Here is a 22,280-nt window from a genome sequence, read left to right on the forward strand (position 1 = left end):
AGAGAACTGTGTTCTTTTAGAATTAAGCTGATGGCTAGTCAAAAAATCATTATTCCTTCTCATTAACTATGTCTCATATATTTTATTTAGGAAAATTCATCCATCTACTATGATGGTTACTATACAAATCGCCCAAGAGGCAAAAAATTTTGGTATGCATTTGACTTTTTTAGTGGCTATGACCTACCTTAGGGTGCAAAGTGCTTATTCAGAAACTGATATATATGTGCAAATGAAACTGATATACCTATGCAAATATACTGTCCATGTTGTAGAATTCAGCTATTTAGGGGAAGAAGGGTATTTCTGAAAGGGAATTTGTTCTCAAGTTCTTTCGGGAAGTGTCCCTCTTGCTTACTTGGTATGAAATGAAATTTTCTTTTTCAAGAGAGTATCCTTTTTATACCTTGAAAAATCTTCCTAATTGGGATATTGAAATCTTTCTTATCCAAGTGGAGATTCTAATTGAAAACTCTCGAGAATCTTATCTTTGGCTAGTTTAACATCTAGGGAGTGATTCCCATACATAGATTTCCAGCCTCATGCTTTAGACTGTGATCTATGAAAAGTTAATGCCCTAGCAAATTTGAATCCCCAGGGGTCCATTAGGGTAACGAAATCCTGTTAAAAGTGGGAATCTACCTTTCAAAATGCATCATCCTCTAAAGGGTAAGAGAACTCTACCAGAGAGTTCTATTGTGAATCTTGAGATCAAGATTTTGAAAAAAAGTATCTTGAATACTTGCATTTTGAATAGATTTTCAAGGCACTTTTGGAAAACAAAGTTTCTGTAACCTGACTAAATAGTATATTTTTATGAGACATGGTATGAATATTGTCATTTTTAATAGTAGGATTTGTATTGTATACTTTGGTCTAAAGTAAACTTTAGACTTCTTTTACTTCTGTCTAAAGTAAGCTTTAGACTTAAGATTCTTTTTTGTTTTGTTTTGTTTTAAGTTTTAAGATTCTTAATAAATCAGGAGTATGGTCCAGGGCTTTGGATAAATTTTTTTATAACTTCTATACATTGTTCTAGCAATGTTTTAGTGTTTTTTTGAACACATTTTTTCTGTAACTGTGGATGCATTTTTGATACATGGGACAATATTTTAAGGTCCTAAAATGTTAGGCCTGCTACTATTTAATATTAAGCTAAAAGTATATATTTAGGACCATATACTAAGAAACCGTCTCATATAGAAAAATAATAAAGTAGTATAAATAACTTCTTAAAAAAGAAACTAAAGCAATGAAAGAACGTAGATTTTGTAATAAATTGGATTATAAGAACAGGTAAGTTTTATCTTTATGCTATAACACAGTACCTGTCATTTTTATTTCTAACCTTTTAACTCTCTTCTACCTCAGTAGTTCTCCAAATAGAGTCTAAATTTTTTTTTAAGTCTTTTAAAAGCCTAATAGAAATTACATGTCTCCTTCTTGGCTTGGTGAGGGCACCCTAAAGAGGAGCCCAAAGAAATCTCCTCAGTGCTCTGTGGGGCATTTCTATTTGTAGGAATGGTTAACGATTGGCTTCAATATGTTTCTAAATTGTGTTTATGTGACATGAGTTCTTATAATTGTGTTTTGGGATTTAAAAAATCAGCTGGGCAATAAAAGCGGCAGATTTTAATGAATTGTTGTTATATTTATCTTTGCATTACCAGATTATTATATTATTATTGGCAATATACATTCTATACTAAATAGTTCTAATTTAAATTAAAAAATTGTAACATTAGTAATGATGTTGTTTGATAGTAAGATATAAAAAGAAAAACTCTGAAAATTTTAAGAATTTTCCTTAGAAGTAAGCTTTTTTTTTGGCTATCTGTTAGTTGAAACACTTTACTCAGGAATATGTTGAACAGCTTATTTTAGAATGTGATAGATTAATACAGTATGAACAAAATGAAGTATTTTATATTGCTAGTATTAGAATAAGTGTTGTAATTCTCCTATGCTGAGGTCAGATAATTAGAAATCATAAGAAAAGAAAGCTACAAACAACATTTGAAGCATATCAGTTAGGGAAATGACACACAAATGATTGCATTTGTTCAAACCCAAATTTTTCTTTCATAGATGTGGACTACATTGGTGGACTGCAAATAACATTGCTAGATTATTCTTAGGCATATATGAGCTTTAGATATTATTTGAAATATGTTTCAATTTTTTAAATTCATGTGTTAAATTCCTGTCCATTAACATGACTTCTTTATTACTATTTTAAAATAATCTTTATTTGGATATTATAGTAAGCCTAGGAAGTCATCTACCTGATAACTCTGTTAGTAATTGATAAGTTTATGCTGTTGTACATTTCTGAAAGTAATAAATATATATTTCTTTTCTACATATTAATTCTGATTTTCTCCCTACTCTTCTATATTAATGAAATTTCTGCACACAATTTTTAAAAAAGGTCCTAAGTAATATTCAAAGGTAAGATATATTTTATCCATAAAATAAGAATACCATGACAAATGTTCAAATACTTCTGTGAAATGTGTAACCCACGTTTATAAGACCTTCCTCCAACATCATCTCTGCTGTTTCAACAGCAGCATGAGGTCAGGAAATACTACCTGTGGTCTCTTTTTAAAGGGATTTTGAGTGATGGTGGGTATATTTTATGGAAGGACTGGATGTGATTTTGGTCTCCACTTCTGATCAACTTGCTTTTGCCTTCTTTCCTAGGAAGTGTGTAGAGAGCTCTGGTGCCTCAGCAAGAGCAACCGCTGTGTCACTAACAGTATTCCAGCAGCTGAGGGGACACTGTGTCAAACTGGGAATATTGAAAAGGGGGTAAGCACAAATGATTTACTAGCTGTTTGAAATATAGACTAAACTGGTTAATTTTTGGTGCTAATATTCAACCTCTAGGAAATAGTGTATATTAATTTAAAATGTACTTGAAAAACTAAAAAATTTCTAGCCCTAAGAGGTTGTCATATTGTGATATCTGTAAAAATACGTTTGTTTTACAGTGAAATTACAGTAAATAACTGTTTTCTGGGTTAGTTTCACCTCTCCGTAAGCATATATATGAGCTATATTTGTACCAAAAAATCCACAACGGTCATATAACATAGTGTTTAGTCATATAATATAGTTTCATTTTTTGCTGATAAACAATTCCAAGGAAAATTATGTGACCCAAAAATAGACTTTATAAATATAGTTTAAGTAGAGTCACTTTTAAATTGCAATACGGGGGCAGGGACTAATGTTGTTGTTAGTTGCCATTGAGTCAGCTCTGACTCATGGTGACCTTACGTATAACAGAATAAAATGTAGACCAGTCATGCATCACCTTCATGATCATTGATTTGTTCTACTATTGAGGCATTAGTAGTACAAGAATAATAAAACAGTTTATTGAGCATAGAAGTTGGAATTAATTTTAGTTTCATTGTTTTAATTTTCAAAAAATATTATTAAGAATTGCTCAGACACATAGGAATAATTGTATGCTATTCCCAAAATTCTCTAGGAATTGCTATATATGTAAACTCTAGAATTTATTGCTGTGGACTGAATTTACAATAGTAACTGCTACTGTCATCTGTTCTCAGTTCTGACTTCTTCCATGTTAGCTAGGCTGGTTTCAACAAAGATTACACTGAATTTCAGCTTGCAATCTGATGTTTAAATAAAAAGAATGAAAGCTTTTGGGCAGCTGTCACAGTTTATTAATCCTTGCTGACGGCTTCATTCAGGACCCATGACCTAGTGCCATGTTGATGGCTTTACCATGCTGAGTTTGGAAATGTTGGTAAATTATGCTAAATACATGAATTTATAGGGTCATTTTTAAAGGATTAAAGATCTTTTTTTATATGTTGTAAGTAGCCAATAAAAATATAAAGACCTTCACACACTACCAAAAATTCCTTCTTTTTTTTCCACCGAAGTAGTAGAAAATATTAAGAACCACATTCTTGAAACAACAGTCTAGGTTTATTTTGGAACCAAGAACTCTTGTCAGCAACAAGTAGCGATTTACATCAATCTGGACTCAGAAGAATACACAACTGTAAGGGGGGAAAGTCATAGTGCAGATCTGTTCTTCTATTTGTCATTGATTGATTATTATTCTAGTTGATCTAGTCCATGGGCCACAGTTTCTAGAAATAAGACTATCACAAGGCCTGAGAGATCTTTTTATTCTACTTTATTTTGTATCAAAAAGAATAAAAAATTAATTCTTTTAAACACTACAGAATTCTTCTGGAAGCATTCTATAAGTCATGCAATCACTCCAAGTAGGTAAACCACTAGTAGTGGCTATCTCAGAATGCATAGTTTAACCCTACTGATCATTTTTATGGTAAACACATTTAATATCTTATCATTTGTCCTTAAAAGCAGAGCCCTCAAATGCCATATCTTACACCTATGTGCATATATGTGATAGAGATGACATATTTCTTGGAAAATATAGAAAAATTTGAGGGATAATTAGAAAATATTATCAAATAATATTAAGCTAAGAATATTGAATTTAAATTTACATAAGCAAATAGCTGGTGGAGGGGAAATAAAATTTCTTCTAAGCATAAATCAGGATAAGCAGAGAGAATGAAAAGTGAGCAAGATAGGGCAAAATTATATTTGATTCCTAAAAATTCACATTCCTAATCTAGATTAACTGTTGTCAACTTTTTTATTCCTAAAACTATTTCTTCAAATGAAAGCTACAGAATCCCATGTACACATTTGACAAAAATGGAAATGCTCTGGTTAAAGTAACCTCTTGCCTGCCCCTTACCCTTTTCTTGGACACTTGCCAGCTGTTGACTTACCTCCACAGAACAACTTGGGCTCTGTGAAAAACTATTTAAGAACCTTGGAAGTGTAGTAAAGTTTATGTGCCAGAGGGTTGTTTATATTTACAACATAGTGTAGTATAATAAAGTCCATATATTGTATGTCACTATCTAAAATTAATCTACAAAACAAACCTAAGCCATTCTTCTAGAGACATGGAAGATATGTAGAGATTTCTGAATGGCACTAACAAATCTTAAAATGAATGAATGAATGAACAAATAATGAAAAAACAAATACATATGTAGACTCCTAGAAAGGAAAAGGACAGAGTGATAGAAGACCTTCAAAATATCTCTATCATTATCTTTGAATTTATGAAGAGGCTTTCAAAGAACTGAATCAATCTGCATTTTTAAGGGAAAAAAATTACAAAGAACTAGACATGTGAGCTGAACACTTTCAAATTTACTTTTTACTAACTGTATTTATCATATTATCTCCTGTATAAATATTATTTTCTTTGGTTTCAATTATTTTTTTCCCTTAAGTGAGAAGCACGTTTACTGTTGCCAAATGTAGATTTTCCCCTTAAGGCTGTATCTATTTGGAAATTTTGACTCAAATCAAAACAGCCGTGCAAACAGCTAGTGACAAAATTAAAATGGAATTTTCAATTAGTCTGCTCAACTTTGGTCAGTCTGTATACTTGCCATCTAAAAATAGTTGGCATTTCTAGTAACTGTGATGACGATGATAATGAGTATTTTAAAAGTACTTACTGTGTGTCGGGCGTATATTGATAGACACTTTACAATCACTGTTCTGTTTACTTTTAACAAAAATCCTGTGTGGTAGGTACTGTTATTAACTCCATTTGACAGCTGAGGTAAGACCTAACAGCCCAAGATTACACAGTAATATACCAGATTTTTACACCAATAATGCGCACCTTCTGCGTTTGTTTGCCGACCATGCCCTTCCCCACACCCATGAGGCACCCTCCCAAGCGCTGCCATGCCAGTTCCCTTCCACATGTTGCTGTAAAAAAATTAGCATAGCGTGCTTACAAAAATACCTTGTGTGGGGTGGGGGCGGCCAGCAAACAAACTCAGGAGTACATTATTTTTGTAAAAATATAGTAATGGCAGATCTGAGATTCCAGCCTAGGCTTTTCTGATTCCAGAGTTGAAATCTTTGCACCTTTATACTGCCTCTGATTTTTTTTTAGCTTAAGATGAGAAAACTAGCAGAGAAAAAGCAGTTTTTCATTGTCACTGGAGTAAGGTGGGTTACTAAGCCTGAGAGAGGTGGTGACAATATATTCTACCCTTTAATACTAAATGCTACCCTTTAATACTAAATGGATTTGTCATTTAAGCAACAACAATGCAGTGTGGATAGAAAATTTAAATAAGAACATATGATGGTATGACAATTCTTAAATAATGGATTTCCACTTTAAAATGAGAGAAAATGTATTTCTATATATTTCAGAGATATTGTGAGAACGGAATGAGATTATCTCAGTGAGCTTTTTATGTACTTCCTCAGAGGGAAGGTGCTAGTTACGAGTTACTAGAGCATCATCATTATTTTTCATTATTATTTGCCAACTTTAGATGATGGTGGGCAGGAAATTCTTTGCCAGACTGTCTCAACTGCCAGTAATGAGTATCAGATAGGATAAGCATGAGTTTGTGTGTCCCAGAAACATGAATGGAATACCCACGACCTCTGATCTTAGCTTTCTGAGTTTCAAAACCACTCTCATCAGAAATAACAAGAGAAGAACCTATATCCTGTCTAGCCAGCAGGATAAAATCAAAGCTGCTCGTAGTTTTCTGAATAAATCTTTTTAAAAAAAGAAGAAAGAAAAGGGAGAAATACTGCTCGAATGATAGCATAGGCATATCCAGAGGACTGGATCTACGATGATCTCGTCAAACTCTGGCTGCAAAAGATATGGGATCCCTGCCCAGGGGCGCAGTTCCACAAATGTTCCATGTAAGTATGGGAACTGTTCCATGCACATTTAGCAGATGGAGTAAGAAATATGGCCAAAAAATTAAAAACTGATCTTTGCGTGAGTCCTGGGGGGTCTGACATCGCTATTACAGCCATTGGATGTTTGCCTGAATAAGCCATTCAAGGATTGAATAAGAACCATATGGTCTGAATGGATGTGCTCAGGGACAGTAGCATTAACCAAAGGCGGAAATTTGATGAGCCCAGACGGTGTGCTGGTACGGCATGTCCGTGGGTCAGACTCCTACAAATCAATCAGTGTAATTTTCAGCCAAAGAACTCTCCTTGAATATGGCATCAGCAAGGGCCCTTTGGACATAAATCAGAGGGATGCCATATTTGAGGAAATAGTAAACAAAGATTTAGTTTGTAAAAACTCCGATAGTAGTGTTGGCATTGTTACTGAACAGGATATTAAGGATAATCAAAACTCAATCCTTGCTAGCCCTGATGCTGACCACAAAGAAGGCTTCAAATACTTGGTTTGTTGTCAAGAGATTGATTTAACGATTCTACAAGAACCAATTAGAGATATAGCCCAGCATTTGGACTCACACATAAGTGACATTGATTCCTAGTATCTTTACGTGGAAAACATAGAAGTGCATCAGAAAATGATTATTATATGCCCTTCTAAAGCACTGGGTATATAATAAGACATTTGTAGTCTTACATCTGAATTCACTTAGGGTAAAATATAATATGTTTTGACTGGGTCCCGAACTATAAACACAGGAAGTGAAGAAAGAATAGCCCTTCCAGTTGCTCTAGAAATTTAAATAGTATGGGGTGACAAGTTCTGATTTAAAATTTGGGTTGAAATGTAGCCATAGCATTCCTGCACCTGCATAGCAGAAAGATAAGGCTTTTAGAAGCACTGTGCTCCAACCCTTAGCTCTTCTGACTTGGGAAGAATATTCTGTATTGAATCACCAATATCACTTCCTTTAGAATCTTAGGACTTCCTTAGGGGTCTCTCATTCCAGATGCTGGCTGGACCCAGTGCTGGCTATGGTGCAAGATCTACCATAATCACATCCACCATAATCACAAAATGGCCTAGCTGAAAAGAAAAAAAAAAAGATGTTATTTAAAAATACTGTGTATGCTCATCATGAAATATTCCTTTGTGAAGTTCTGATAAATTCTCAAAGTTAGATTGTTTGATTTATATCTTTCTTGGAGAAAATCCTCTGATATTTTTAAGGTAAAAACACTTAGTTGATCATGAAATTCAGCAGTCTAACTGCAAGACATGTTGTTTAATAATGAATAGTGTTTCCTAAGAAAACTTTAAAAACCTTTCTAGATAATGTTTAAAACATTTATTTTATTTAGAAGGAATGTGAAAAGCAAGAATGAACAATATGAGATTTTACTCTTTTATCTTGGAGTGTGAATAGTTTCATTTCTTTCACCTTTCTGAATTTAGTTAAACACACCTGAATTAGCAAAAAGAAGACCAAATTTATCCAGTTTATCTGGATAATATAGGTTGAAGTAACAATACTGTTATTTACAATAGTCCAAAAATCACTAGAGTGAATATAACATTTGAGAGTAAAGATTAGAAACTGGTTTGAATCCCAATATTTAACTTCCCCAGTTTAATAGAGCTTTTACAGGTTTGGCAACTTCAGGAATAAGAAAAGATGAAATTAGAGGATATAACACTCAAGAGTCTCACCTTTATGTGCTTATCAAATTTATATACTTCAAGTTGTTTTATTTGGTGTAATCAAATTATTTTACTTATGACTTCTGCATATTTAAAATCTTAATATATATTGATTAAGGCAATATTCTAGAAAATTAGCTCAAATAATTTGATTCACCTGAAATTGCGTATGGGCTTCTTAAAGAACTTACGATTAATTTACGATTATGATTAACTTAAATAAGTTTATCAAGACACTTACTTCTTTCAGAAGAGAGAAATAGCAAGAATTTCAAAGAGGTCCTTTCTTAAAAATATAAGGGGAGAAACAAAACAAAGCAAATCAGAAAAAAACAAATTCTTGTCAAAGATTAAAATCAAAGAAGTTACTTGATAGATTTTTACCTCTTTTGAAGATATGTGTACATAGAAGTAATCTCTAAAATTGTCATACTAGTCTGGCCTTTCTAGCAAACCATTTATGAAATACTACTGCTAAAAAGCCAAATTTGTTGCCGACCAGTCGATTCCGACTCGTAGCAACCCTATAGAACAGAGTAGAACTGCCCCATAGAGTTTCCATGGAGTGCTTGGTGGATTTGAACTGCTGACCTTTTGGTTAGCAGCTGAATGTTTAACCACTTGTAGATGTTAATTAATGATGAGAACTGAGCAACATTTTACAACCTGAATATTGTGTTTATCTTTTACCTTAAGAATAAGTTTTAAAAGGAAAATAAGAGAATTAATGTGACTTTTCTCACTGTCCTACATTTTGTGAGCATTCAGGAAACATGTATAGTAATGTTATTAAATACTTTGAAACCTACATCTTTCAGTATTCCTGCCAAAATCCTTTGTTCCCTAAAAAATGCAAAAAGTGAAATATTTTTTCTGCAAATCATAGGTAGAGGCAACAAAGTCTGAAATAACATATGGATATACTTGCATCTGAATATATATATTTTTTATCTCTAGTGTTATTTTGTATTTTATGTCATAAAAACAGTCTAGTAAAGTATATAAAAGCAGTCTGTAATATCTTCAAATACATAATCCTATACCTCCAGTTGATTTTTTTTTTTCCCAAATGATTCTTGTATATTTTTGGACAGATAATTTCTTTTCTGTCAGTGCATAACCTTGGGCAAGTCAACTCCTCCATGTTCCATATCTTCATCTGAAAAGACAAAGTGCTTAGATCACATGAATTCTGAAGTTTCTTTGAGGTTTAGATGAAACTCTGATTATATAAAATAAATATAAAATCAAGTTTTAATGTTATTTGAAGTCAATAATTCTAAGTTTCTCACTTGAAAAATAGGCAATATTTAAGACTGCCCACCTTGGTATTTTTAAAAGCATCAGTTGTCATTAATTGCAATCAATGAAAAAGAAATCATTAATTGCTAGACAGGATTACATTGCTCTGTTATTCACATAGGAAAATAGGTGCAGGCATATAATGCCTACTTGTAGTGCAGCTACTTGTAGTAACAAAAATGTAAAGCTGAAGTTTCTTTGGCCCAATGTTGTGACTTTTGTGTAAGTGATAACCAAACCAAAACCCACTGCCATCAAGTCGATTTCAACTTGCAGCAGCCGTATATGACAGAGTAGAACAGTCCCATGGGGTTTCCAAGGCTATAAATCTTTAAGGAAGCAGATTGCCCATCGTTTCTCCCATGGAGCAGCTGGTGGGTTTGAACAGCCGACCTTTCAGTTAGCAGTCGAGTGCTTTAACCTCTGTGCCACTAGGACAGTGGTATTAAAAAAAAAAAGATCATTATAAAAATGATGATCTTCAAGACCAAATAGATGAATCAAAGACTGGCAGCTGGAACATTCTTTCTCTGTCTTCAGTGTAAATTATCAACAACCTGCTCCCAGAGTTTTTACTATATTACTGATCAGCCAACCACCTCTGCTTCATCATTTTGGACACTTGATTTTTTATTTTTCTTCCTGATGATTTTCATTGTCCAAAACTCATTATGTTTCTAAATATTCTATATGAACATTTATTAGAATTAGGGTCAGAATATTCTTTGTATTAGCCAACCAAATTTTGATTTCCTCTTGCCTAATTTCTAATGGACAAAAGATAATTGTTCAGCACCCCCCTAAAAATTCCTTTATGTTTTAAAACTACCAAAACATTCACTGAGCACCAACTACATCCTAATTCCAGGGAAAGAAAGACAAAATTGACCTTCATCCTCCAGTATCTCCAGTTACTTCCTGTCATGCAGTAACCAAAACAGGACACACATCCTATAGCTTAACTAATGTATTCCTTCATTCAATTAATTTTTGTTGCATACTTACTACTACTACATACCAGGCACTATTCTAGGCATTCATTGTTTCCAACAGAATATTCTGTGATGTTGAAAATGTTCTGTATCTGCTGTGTCCAACATAGTAGCCACTAGCCACATGTGGCTATAAAACAAACAAAAAAAAATAGTTGATGTCAAGTCAATTCCAACTCATGGTGACCCCATGTGTTGCAGACTAGATCTGTACTCCATAGGGTTTTCAAGATGTGACCTTTCAGTGTCAGGCCTTTCTTCCTAGGTGCCTCTGGGTGTGTTCAAAACCTCCAATCTTTCAGTTAGTAGTGGAGCCTTGAAATGTGGCTAGTGGGTCTGAGGAACTGAATTTTTAATTTCAATTAATTTAAATTTAAATAATCACATGTTGTTAATGGCTATTGTATTGAACAGTGCAAAAATGTCCTTGATCTCAATGCTTTTGCATTATAATGAGGGGAAACAAATAATAAAGAAATAATTTGAAAAATAAACAGGTTAATGGTCTTGGAGGACATCTAGTTCAATTGGCATAACATAGTCTATAAAGAAAATGTTCTACATCTGACTGTGGTGAGTAGCAATTGGGGTCTTAAAAGCCTTTGAGCAGCCATCTAAGATACATCTACTGGTCCCATCCCTGCTGGAGCAAAGGAGAATGAAGAAGACCAAAGACACAAGGGAAAGATTAATCCAAAGGACTAATGGACACAACTACCACAACCTCCACCATACTGAGCCCAGAACAACTAGATGGTACCCAGTTACCACCACCAACTTCTCTGACAGGGATCACAATAGAGGGTCTCAGACAGAGTGGCAGAAAAATGTAGAACAACGTTCAAATTCACACACACACACACAAAGATCAGGCTTGCTGGTCTCACAGAAACTGGAGAAACCCCAAGAGTATGCCCCCTGGACACCCTTTTAACTCAGTACTGAATTCACTCCTGAGGTTCACCCTTCAGCCAAAGACTAAACAGGAGTGACTTCAGTACTGAGTTAAAAGTATGTCCAAGGGCCATACTCTTGGGGTTTCTCTGGCTGCTAACCAAAAAGGTTGGCAGTTCGAATCCACCAGTTGCTCCTTGGAAATCCTATGGGGCTGTTCTACTCTGTCCTAGTCGCTATGAGTTGGAATCAACTCGACAGCAATGGGTTTTTATAGGGCCTACCGTAATACATGTGAGGGACATGCTTCATTGTTCAATCATATATATGAGACTAATGGGCACACCAGCCCAAAAGCAAAGATGAGAAGACAGGAAGGGACAGGAAAATGGGACAAATGGAAACAGGGGTGGACAAGGGGAGAGTGTTGACACACTGCAGAGTTGGCAACCAATATTACAAAACAATTTGTGTATTAACTTTAATGAGAAACTAATCCGCTCTGTAAACTTTCACCTAAATCACAATTAAAAAAAGAAAGAAAAGAAAAATAAACAGGTTAATTACAAGTAGTGTTAAGTGATATGATGTAGCTGAAACAGAAGTATGTAATCATTATTACTTCTTACTTCTTCAGAATAATGTGGTGAAGGGAAGACTTCTTTGATGAATGACACTTGACCTGAGACTGAATGATTTATTTGTTGCTTTTGAGTTGATTCTGACTCATTATATAAGAAACTATAAAAAGAGCATTCCTAGAAGGATCAGCAAATAAAAATGCCCTAATGAGGGAACAAGCTTAGTATATTCAAAAAAGAAAAAAGGCCAGTGTGTCTGAAGTAATCTGTGCAAGGGAGAGAATAAGGCTGAAGAAGGTTAGATCACAAAGGCCATTGTTGACCAGAGTTGAGGGAAGTAGGAAACCACTGCAGTCTTATAAGCAAAAAAGTGACATGATGTGGTAAGATATTTTTAAAAGATCTCTCTGAAAGCTCTCGGGAGAATGGACTGTAGAAAAAAGTGGATGCAGGCTGACCAGGTGAGAAGCTATTCCATTTGGCCAGTTTGGTCTAGGATGGTAGCAGTGGAGATGGTGAAAATTGAACACATTCTAGATGTATCTTGGAGGTAGAACCAACAAAGCTTGGTGATAGAATTAATATAATAAATTGATTGCATTTTAAGCATCACATGATAATCTCTATACATTTTAATATAAGACTGAATTTTTATTTAACAAGCTAACATTGCTGACACTTTTTGAACTCTAATAACCATGTTACTCATTGTTATTGATATAAACAAATGACTTCATAGTATAAGATTTGTCAAAGTTTGGTAATTCAGAAAAAGGCACCACCAAAAGCCTGCAAATGCTTGATTTAAAAAAAAAAAAGACTTTCATCTTGCCATATTCTGCAAATAAGATTTATCATGCTAGAGTTATGAGCTGATTATGCGATGTCTGCGTCTCGACAAATTATTCCTGGCTTTCTACTTATGTGCAGTATGTGTGGTTTATTGCAGAGTAAAGCTGAGCAAAATTCCAGTACACATGTTCATGCAGGGGCCATACACATGGTTTGTCAGTGTATATAAGGGTTTTTTTGTACCCAGTCCCTAGTGTCTTGGCATTACTTTTATTATGTCTGCAGAGCTCATGTAGATGAAATGCCACAACACATTCTTTTACCATTGTAGTCTCAACCAGCCTTTTTTTTTTTTTTTTTAAGAAAAAGCAATTACCATCATAAAAATTCCTCACTGGGGAACTTTCCGTATTGTGTTATCATTCCATAAGTCTAATAATAGTGGAATATAAAGAAAAATTTTGTTAAATGCTTAAATACCTAAAAAAGACTTTGAGGTCTGTAGCTACCTGTATAATGAGAAACACTAAAACTCTGGAACAGGAAAAACAATGAAAAAGTAGCAAAGTCAGGCCTTTTAAAACTCCTGGTACATGTTAGAGATTTATAAATCATGGTCTAGCTAAAGATAATTTGCAAATCACATGCACCTTTACCAATGTCTAAACACAGCTAAAAAATATCAGTCTGTTATCTGTTGGGAGAATGCTAATGCCTATAATTGGTCATTGCCTGACCTTTATGTATTTCTATCCTGATAGCTCTATCTGCCTAAAAGCTAATTCTGTGTTTTCTGTGAAATCTTGCAGTGGTGTTATCAGGGAGATTGTGTTCCTTTTGGCACTTGGCCCCAGAGCATAGATGGGGGCTGGGGTCCCTGGTCACTGTGGGGAGAGTGCAGCAGGACCTGCGGGGGAGGCGTCTCCTCATCCCTAAGACACTGTGACAGTCCAGCGTAAGTAGCTAAAGTAAGCCGGAGCCAACAAAAAGACACAGTTGGAAATGATTCAAAGCTGTGGTTTCACATGTTATCTGTAAAAACGTTTCACTAGAGAGCCAAGTGCTTGTCTTCAGAACAAGCAAATAGGCACAGGAAAGTGGAAGAGCTTTGTTAGACAGACTTTCTTTTTCTTCCCTTCCCCTTACTGTGTGACTAAAAAGAAAAGAAAAAAGCATTGTGTATCTGTCCCAGGTAGAGCCAGATTTTTAATCTAGTAATAATCAGATAGATTTCCTCCTCTGAAAACTACTGAATTATGGATGAATCCAGGTCTGGTCTTAGCTACATTACCATTATTCCCAGGAAAGCTAAGGTCTTTTCACATGTCACATAAAATTATTACTGCTACATTAGTATTAAAAGGACCAATGAGAGCACTTCAAGGGTTGAAATGCCTTGATTCGCATCACAAATCACAACGAAAAGAATACTGCCCATGTGTTAAAATAGTTTAAATTCATATGCCCCCATTAATCATCTTCTGAAGCTGCCACCACTTTTCTCCCCATGACTGTTTTATGCAGGTCATACTGCTCCTCTCCCACCACTCTTTTCTCCAACCAGAGTCCCCCTGGCCCAAGGCCAGCCCCATCAGTATTCTTTACTAGCTGTATTGCATCTTCCTCCAGTCAATGTTCATTACAGGTGGACCATTCCTCTAGATATGCTTTCCTGTCCTCCCTAAGACTAATTTGCTCCTTAGCTGCTGTATGTCAAGTGCTTACATTTTTGACTAGAGCTTAGTTGAGGGCCTTCTTTCCAGGCTAGTATTTGATGCAGAAGGATATTATGATATCACTTCTGCTTTCCCCCACCCTTGTGTAAAAGATAGTTTATTTTTATTTTTTTCCTCTCATTTCAATTCAGGACCCCTTTCTTTAGTTCCTCACTTCAAATACAGATAGTCTCTCCTTCTCTTCTACCGTTTATAGCTTGAAATTGTTTCCCTTTATATTAGTTCAGTGTTCCATTCTTTCCACTTCCTATCGATTATTATCTTCTTGCTAAACAGAGCTCACTGTTAACCTACTCATGTGAAATGGAGCCTGAAATCAGTAATACTGCAGCCAGCCCCACTACCTTGTTTTTGACTGATTAACCCATTTCTCTCAAGCTAGTTCAAGATGGGCCATTTCCTTTCCTTGATAAGAGTCAGTCTTCCTGGGCATTGAAAATGGAACTTTAATTATCCCATTGATACCAGTGAGCCAAAATGATAATTTAGGCTTGAACTTTTTAAAACAAGAGCGGAATAAATAGCCTAAGTTCAACTGTGGGCTACTGTAAATTAATAATCAAAAGTATAAAACCTTATGGTAATAAATAATAAACCCAGATACTAAGGGAATGATCTGGACCTCTTTAAAAGAAGAAATTAGGTTTTTTTAATTCAAAAATAATATGCCCAAATAATAGCATGTGGCTTTCCCTAATGTTAAATACTTTATAATTTGTGCAAATCACGTATTTGACATTTTGCTTACTTTCTAATAAACATTTGTGTAATAGTAAGTAAAGAGCCCTAGTGGTGCAGTGGTTAAAGCACTAGGCTGCTAACCAAAAGGTCGGTATTTTGAACTCACCAGCCACTCTATGGGAGAAAGATGTGGCAGTCTGCTTCCACAAATACAGCCTTGGAAACCCTGTGGGGCAGTTCTACTCTGTCCTATAGGGTCACTATGAGTCGGAATCGACTCGTTGGCAGGGTTTTTTTTAATACTAAGTATTTGTATAATGCAAAGCCATTTGATTTTTTGATTTAATTTTTTAAAAACTTTACATAATATTTGAAATGAGATAGAAATCAATTTCTGCATTATTTACTTTGAACGGAAGATATTTCCAGAGAGTTATTTAGTGTCTACTTGCTTCCATTCTGGAGGAAACAACAACAACAAAAAAGACAGACTTCCCATTTCCTATTTGGTGAATATATAGTATCAGATTAGGGTTTCATTGAATACAATTCAAATGGCTTTTCATTATAAGTAAGTGATTTTTTTTTTAAGTCATTGTGTTGAACTGAGCACCTGGTTACTAAGATAATTAGAAAAATACATCAATTTAATTACATTTTTTTAAGTCAGTCAATCATGACAGTTAAGAGATTTCCAAAGTTACTCATAGTAAATTACCTTAATTTTTATGATGAACAACTGTAATTATTATTCCTAACAATCACCAACATGTTATTATTTCATTAATTAATAAAATGTCAACTTTTATGTTTTCTTAAAGTAAACTTTAGTATGTTTTTATTAAAAAAAATGTACTCTGTGTGTGCATAGAGATATTCACATGTTAAACAATATATTTTTTCAGACCTTCAGGAGGTGGAAAATATTGCCTTGGGGAAAGGAAACGGTACCGCTCCTGTAACACAGATGTAAGTAAAACCAAGCTCTGCTATGAAAAATTAACCTACTTTTTCCCTAGAGCAGGGAAATTTTTTTAAATTGCAAGCCTTTGGATCAGAAATCCATGTGTGTAAGGGTCATAGGAATTTTTTAAATTGTTCATAATGGTTGGAGCTGGCTTTGGCTTCATCAGTTCCATCAACAAAGATCAAGGGGGAGCTCCACTACTAGGAGTAAGTACACTCCCTCCAACATGTATGAAGAGAGAGCCCCACACACCTGGAACTGTGCTCCTACAACACTCACAAACTCACCACTGCTATCTTTCTTGAGTCCACTGGTATTAATCTTATTGTGTCCTTTATCCCATTTTATGTTCAGCAGTGCAAGAAGCCCCAGACTCCCAGGTCATCCCTCATCTCTTGTCATCCAGTCCTACAAGGCTCTGCATATCCACTCTTCTCTTCTATTTCCTTTCCCTCCCTAACTACTGAAAGTCTTCTGTGCCCTCTGGAATTCATGATCCCAAAAAAACCAAAACCCGTTGCCATCCAGTCGATTCTGACTCATAGAGACCCTATAGGACGAAGTAGAACTACCCCATAGTGTTTTCAAGGCTGTGATCTTTACGGGAAGGAGCCCTGGTGGCACAGTGGTTAAGCGCCCAGCTGCTAACTGAAAAGTCAGAAGTTTGAACCCACCAGCCGCTTTGCGGGAGAAGGATGTGGCAGTCTGCTTCCGTAAGGATTTATAGACTTGGAAACCCTATGGGGCAGTTCTACTCTGTCTTGTAGGGTTACTATGAGTAAGAATCGACTCAAAGGCAGTGGGTTTGGTTTTTTTGGTTCTCATAGGATGCTAGGGAACTGAAGGGCGAATCAGAGCTGACTGGAAATGAAGAAACAGTGACAATGAGAGCATTTTAGGCATAAGGTAAATTAAGTGAAACACCTATAGAGTGTCTTTTTACCTTGAGGCAATAAAAAAAAAGAAACACTGAAAGATTTACATAGGAGACTGGTAGTTTCAGATTCAAGCTTTAGAGAGAATGGATTAGAGAAAGATGAGATTACAACAGAAGAACAAACAAATCAAGAGACACTTAAAGATATCATAATAACTGATGTACTGAGCCATGGATTCTACATTAGGGATGGCAGTGGAGTCTAAACAGGGCTGTTGTTGATGGGTGCTGAAGAGTCAATGGCGACTCATAGTGACCCCATGTGACAGAGTAGAACTGCCCCATAGAGTTTTCTTGGCTGTAATCTTTACGGAAGCAGATCAACAGGTCTTTCTCCCATGAAGCTGCTGAGTGGATTCAAACTGTTTCGGGTTTGGTTTTTTTGGTAACGTGAATAATGTATGATAGATAACAGCACAAGAAAAAAAAAAGTCTCAGACAGCTCAGGCTTGTTGCATTTTACCCATGAGATTTGTGTTAGATGCTCAAACTGTAGAGCTTACTATTGGTGGGTTGACATTTCTATTACTATCTTTGCTTTCTGTTTCAGCTATTAGCAAACTATAAGGAGATACGGTTAACATAACTACATCATGGATACACAGATAATCGATGATGTTTTCTTCATTAATTTGGACTCCACGAGTTCAAAACTTGAGGCAATCAGTTACCATACTAAAATTTATTTTCATACTACCCAAGATAATAAAGCTGGCTGTGCATAATTTGTATAAGGTGGTTCCTGCTTTAATGTAATCTAATATATGAAAATTTGAACTTTCTTAAATTTTAATCTAGACCAGCACTGTCTAACAGAACTTTCTGCAATGATGGAAATATTCTCCATCTGATCCTTCCAACCTGGTAACCACTAGCCACATTAACTACTGAGCACTTGAAATGTGGCTACTGTAACTGAAGAATGGACATTTTAAGTTTAAGTCATTTAAATACTAATTTGCATAATCACCCTAGCTAGCAGCTACCATATTGGACAACATAGAGCTAGATAGTTTAGCTATGCAGTAGAAAAATAGTTATAAAGATTATAAATATTATATTATTATATGTAAAATTCTCAAAATAAATCTTAGTTTATTTAAAAAATAAATGTAGAGAGGGCTTCAATTTCTGGTAGGGATAGACTAGGTTATTCTGATAGGCTTTCCCACAGAAAAATTTTTCTTTTCTTTTTTTTTTTTTTTTTTTTTACTGAATAGATGTTTTTAATCATTTTAAATTAGCAAAGATCTACCAAGATAGAAAGATACCGGGTCAAATTCTGGAGGGAAGGAAAATTCAGAAAGATAAGTGAAGCATCAAAGCACCTAAAGTGCTTTTGCCCTGAAGATATTCAGAGGAAGACATAAACTGCTTCAGATTCTCTTTGTTAAGTTGAGAGAAGTTTTCCCTTTTCTGTTCCCGTATCCAACTTCCTTCATGTTTATTGGCCAAGAGGCCACATGCCCAACCATAAGCCAGGCTATGGAGCAGTTCTGCTCTGTAACACATGAGTCACCATGTGTAACAAACACATTTTGTTCCACTAAGTAATACGGCACAAAATATGACACAAATAGTTCTGTCACTTAGAGCTAATTTGTATTGAAGAAACTAGGTTGTAACAGAACAAACTATATTAAAACTTTGAGTTGTCATAGTTTCTCTAGATTTATATTGACAGAAGGAAATTTAAAATATCCCACCAAGCTAACTCACTATGAGGAGAATTTGTGCCACTAAGTAATACAGCAAAGGAGCCCTGGTGGCGCAATAGTTAAAGCTCTTGACTGCTAACTGAAAGGGCAAAGGTTCTAACCCACTAGTAGCTCTGTGGCAGAAAGATATGGCAGTCTGCTTCCGTAAAGATGACAGCCTTGGAAACCCTATAAGGCAGTTCTACTCTGTCTTATAGGTTGCCATGAGTCAGAATCGACTCGATGGCAAACAACAACAACAAATAATATAGCCAGTGACACAGATGAGCAACAGTGGAAAATTATACTGTACATGATCACCATTCACCCTGTGTTCCTCCTTTTGTTCAGTTTGTCTACATGCTCTGTTGTAGAAGTCCTTATTGTGCCTGATTTTTTTTTACCTTGCCTCTTGTCTCTAGAACTCAGCAGCCTCAACCCTAATTTGTTAACTTATTTAATCTTTTTTTCAAAGGTAAAGTCCTAATTTCTTCATTAGGAATTTTCAATGTATTTTTAAAATCATGCTAGTATTGTATTGGAATTGTTATTGTCTTTGTGAGTGCTCTGACTTTAGTTGTCTGCCTATTTTTTCCATATGCTTGCTATTTTTAGTGTGAAATTTTACAGAGTGAGATTTTTCAGGAATGCATATCTCCTCTAGAGCAGAAATTCTTGTATTAAAAAAGTCTATTCTAAGAAGTTCTGTTATATAGACTATATTTTAGAAGAGGAAATTTAATGATAAAGAACATAGGGTGAGTTGATTGAAGTTAAGATAAGATTGAATAATGCAAACAAGAGTTCAGTATTTTCCAGTTCAGTTAGCAAAGAAAGGGTGTTGCTGTAGGAGCATTATAGAGCTAATGTGTCTTGGTACTTTTTTCTGAAAGTGTAATGATTTAAGTGTTCTTTATTTTTCCTGTATTGCCCTGGTGTCTGTTACATGTGAGCTACCTTAATTTAAGGGATTCAAGAAAGTATGCTTGTGTTCTGTCAGATCGGCCTCTGACTAGTGCATGCTTTACTTACATACTTTAATATCATGCAGATCATATCAAATGACCCTGTAAGAAGAACCGAGGGAAAACTTTCCAGCTAGTCAAAGTCAATCTGACCATCAAGAAATAGAAAAAAATTCATGAGTATTTTTGTCTTGGTCTCTTGTGATTCAAAAACTTTTCTTGAGACTTAAATAGGGGGTGATACAAACAATAAATTCAAATGATCCTGGAAGAATTTTCTAATCAGTGCCCAGAATGAGGCAATGTCAGATGGTCAAGCAGCAGGAGCACTAGTGTCATGATGAATCTTTAAGACCAACTCTGTGCTTTCTAACTTATGCCCAGAAAATAGAAAATCTTGGTGATATTAGTCTGATTCACATGTATTTGGTAGATCTTACATGAATTCTTTTTAAGACCTTTCAACCCATTCCAAATACCCTATTAATTTTCTATACACTACAGCAATCTCTCATTTCTATGACTGATTAGCTGGTATAACAGACTACTACTTAGTTCTCACATTTTTACAAATAATACTAATTATTATGTTTTAACTCTCTGATTAGAGTTGAGTTAGTTTATAGCAATACCTGAAAATAAACTAAAACATAGAATGCGAGGTGGGGCCAAGATGGCAGGGTAGTCAGATGCTTCCGGTGGATCCTCTTACAACAAAGACCTGAAAAAACAAGTAATCCAATTATATATGGCAATCTGGGAGCCCTGAACATCAAAGGCAGAGTTGAGGAACCAGACTGAGTGGCAGGGGGAGGGAGAGATGGTTCAGAAGCAGCGAGGACTTGCCAGAACTGACCAGGTAAGAACCTGAGCCCTTCAGGCCTGAGCAGCTCATGGGTGAGCGGTGAGGTAGGCAAGAGGCGGTGCTCAGGAGGCACGTTTTCTGCACCAGGAGAGACCCAGTGCCGGAGAGTCTACATGGCCACCCAGGACCAGTGAGAACCAGCCCTCACTGGCAAAAGATAAGTACTTGCGTACAGCTTACTGCATGGATCAAAAACACCCCCGTTAGGGAAAAACCTCTCTCCCGTTTACCTCCCTGCTCTCTGCTCTGCACTGGGTCCCAGACCAGCTTTAGCAATTGCTGAGTCCCCTGGGCCGGAAGTAGGATCCATCACACACCTGGAGCCATTCTCCCTGCCTTGGAGAGTGAACAAATTAACAAACGGGAAAAAATAAACTGCTGGCTCCCCTAAGCCAGGAACCCAGGGTAGACACAGCTCCTTTGCCTAGGCACAGGCATAAAGGATCCATGGACATTGAGTGCCTTTCCCCCTGCATAGACTTGTGGGCCGATCTCAACAGTGTAGGCCCTCATTACTGCAGGACAACAGGGTATATATGGGAAGTCTAACTTAAACTGTTTCAGCTGTGAAGCGGCAGGTTCTTGACATTTGACACTGCTCTGCCCATTAAGCAGGATCTTCACCTACCCACATCAGGGGCCTGAGGACTGGTGACTCCACCCACACCACCTAGGCACCTGCAATAGGGGCGCATGAATAAGAAATGCCCCCCAGTCCTAACAGCCAACAGCATTAGGTGCACATAGTCTGGCTGCAAAACCCACCCACCTATGCACTCTAGGGAACAGGGACACGCCTTCCTCCTGAACACTCGGGGATAGCCGTCAGCCCCCGCCTTGCTCAGAGTCTGTCCCCCTGCTGCAGCCAGATGCCTGTGCCTACACCAGTCACCATGCCTGTCTAGGACTGTAAGTGAGCGCCTACACCACACACTTGGTGGCTATCTACCTGGGCACCTGAGCTGAATCCATACAGGAGAGTGGGCGGACTCCTGAGCTCACATACCTACTAACAGATCTAACCACCTGGTGACAAGACATTAGAGCTTCCAAGGTGCCAATAATCAAACTAGCTCATACAAGCAGCCTATTCGGGCATATCAAGACAGAACAATACAAGAAGCTAGGACACAGTAAGCAAACATAAAATAAATAAATATAATAACTTTTTGATGACTCGAAGACAACAGTCAATATCAAATCACATAAAGAGGCAATCCATGATGGCTTCAGCAAGCTCCCAAAATAAAGAATCTAGAAATTTTCCAGAGGAGGAAAATTTCTTGAAATTACTGGAGATAGAATACAAAAGATTAATATACAGAACTCTTCAAGAAATTAGGAAGGAAATAAAGCAAAACGCAGAAAAAGCAATAGAGGAAATTA

General features: G+C 36.0%; 1 protein-coding gene across 1 annotated transcript in view; it reads left to right on the plus strand.

Annotated features, from left to right (window-relative positions):
* Positions 1 to 22,280, plus strand: part of ADAMTS6 (ADAM metallopeptidase with thrombospondin type 1 motif 6) — a 297,249-nt gene that overhangs the window by 166,315 nt on the left and 108,654 nt on the right. Inside the window, exons 12-14 of the mRNA XM_004374547.3 lie at positions 2,707 to 2,814; positions 13,856 to 14,001; positions 16,369 to 16,432. Coding sequence (XP_004374604.1) covers positions 2,707 to 2,814; positions 13,856 to 14,001; positions 16,369 to 16,432 — 318 coding nt within the window. The remainder of the gene's footprint in view (positions 1 to 2,706; positions 2,815 to 13,855; positions 14,002 to 16,368; positions 16,433 to 22,280) is intronic.

Source organism: Trichechus manatus, unplaced genomic scaffold, assembly GCF_000243295.1.
Source record: "Trichechus manatus latirostris isolate Lorelei unplaced genomic scaffold, TriManLat1.0 scaffold00029, whole genome shotgun sequence".
NCBI lineage: Eukaryota > Metazoa > Chordata > Mammalia > Sirenia > Trichechidae > Trichechus > Trichechus manatus.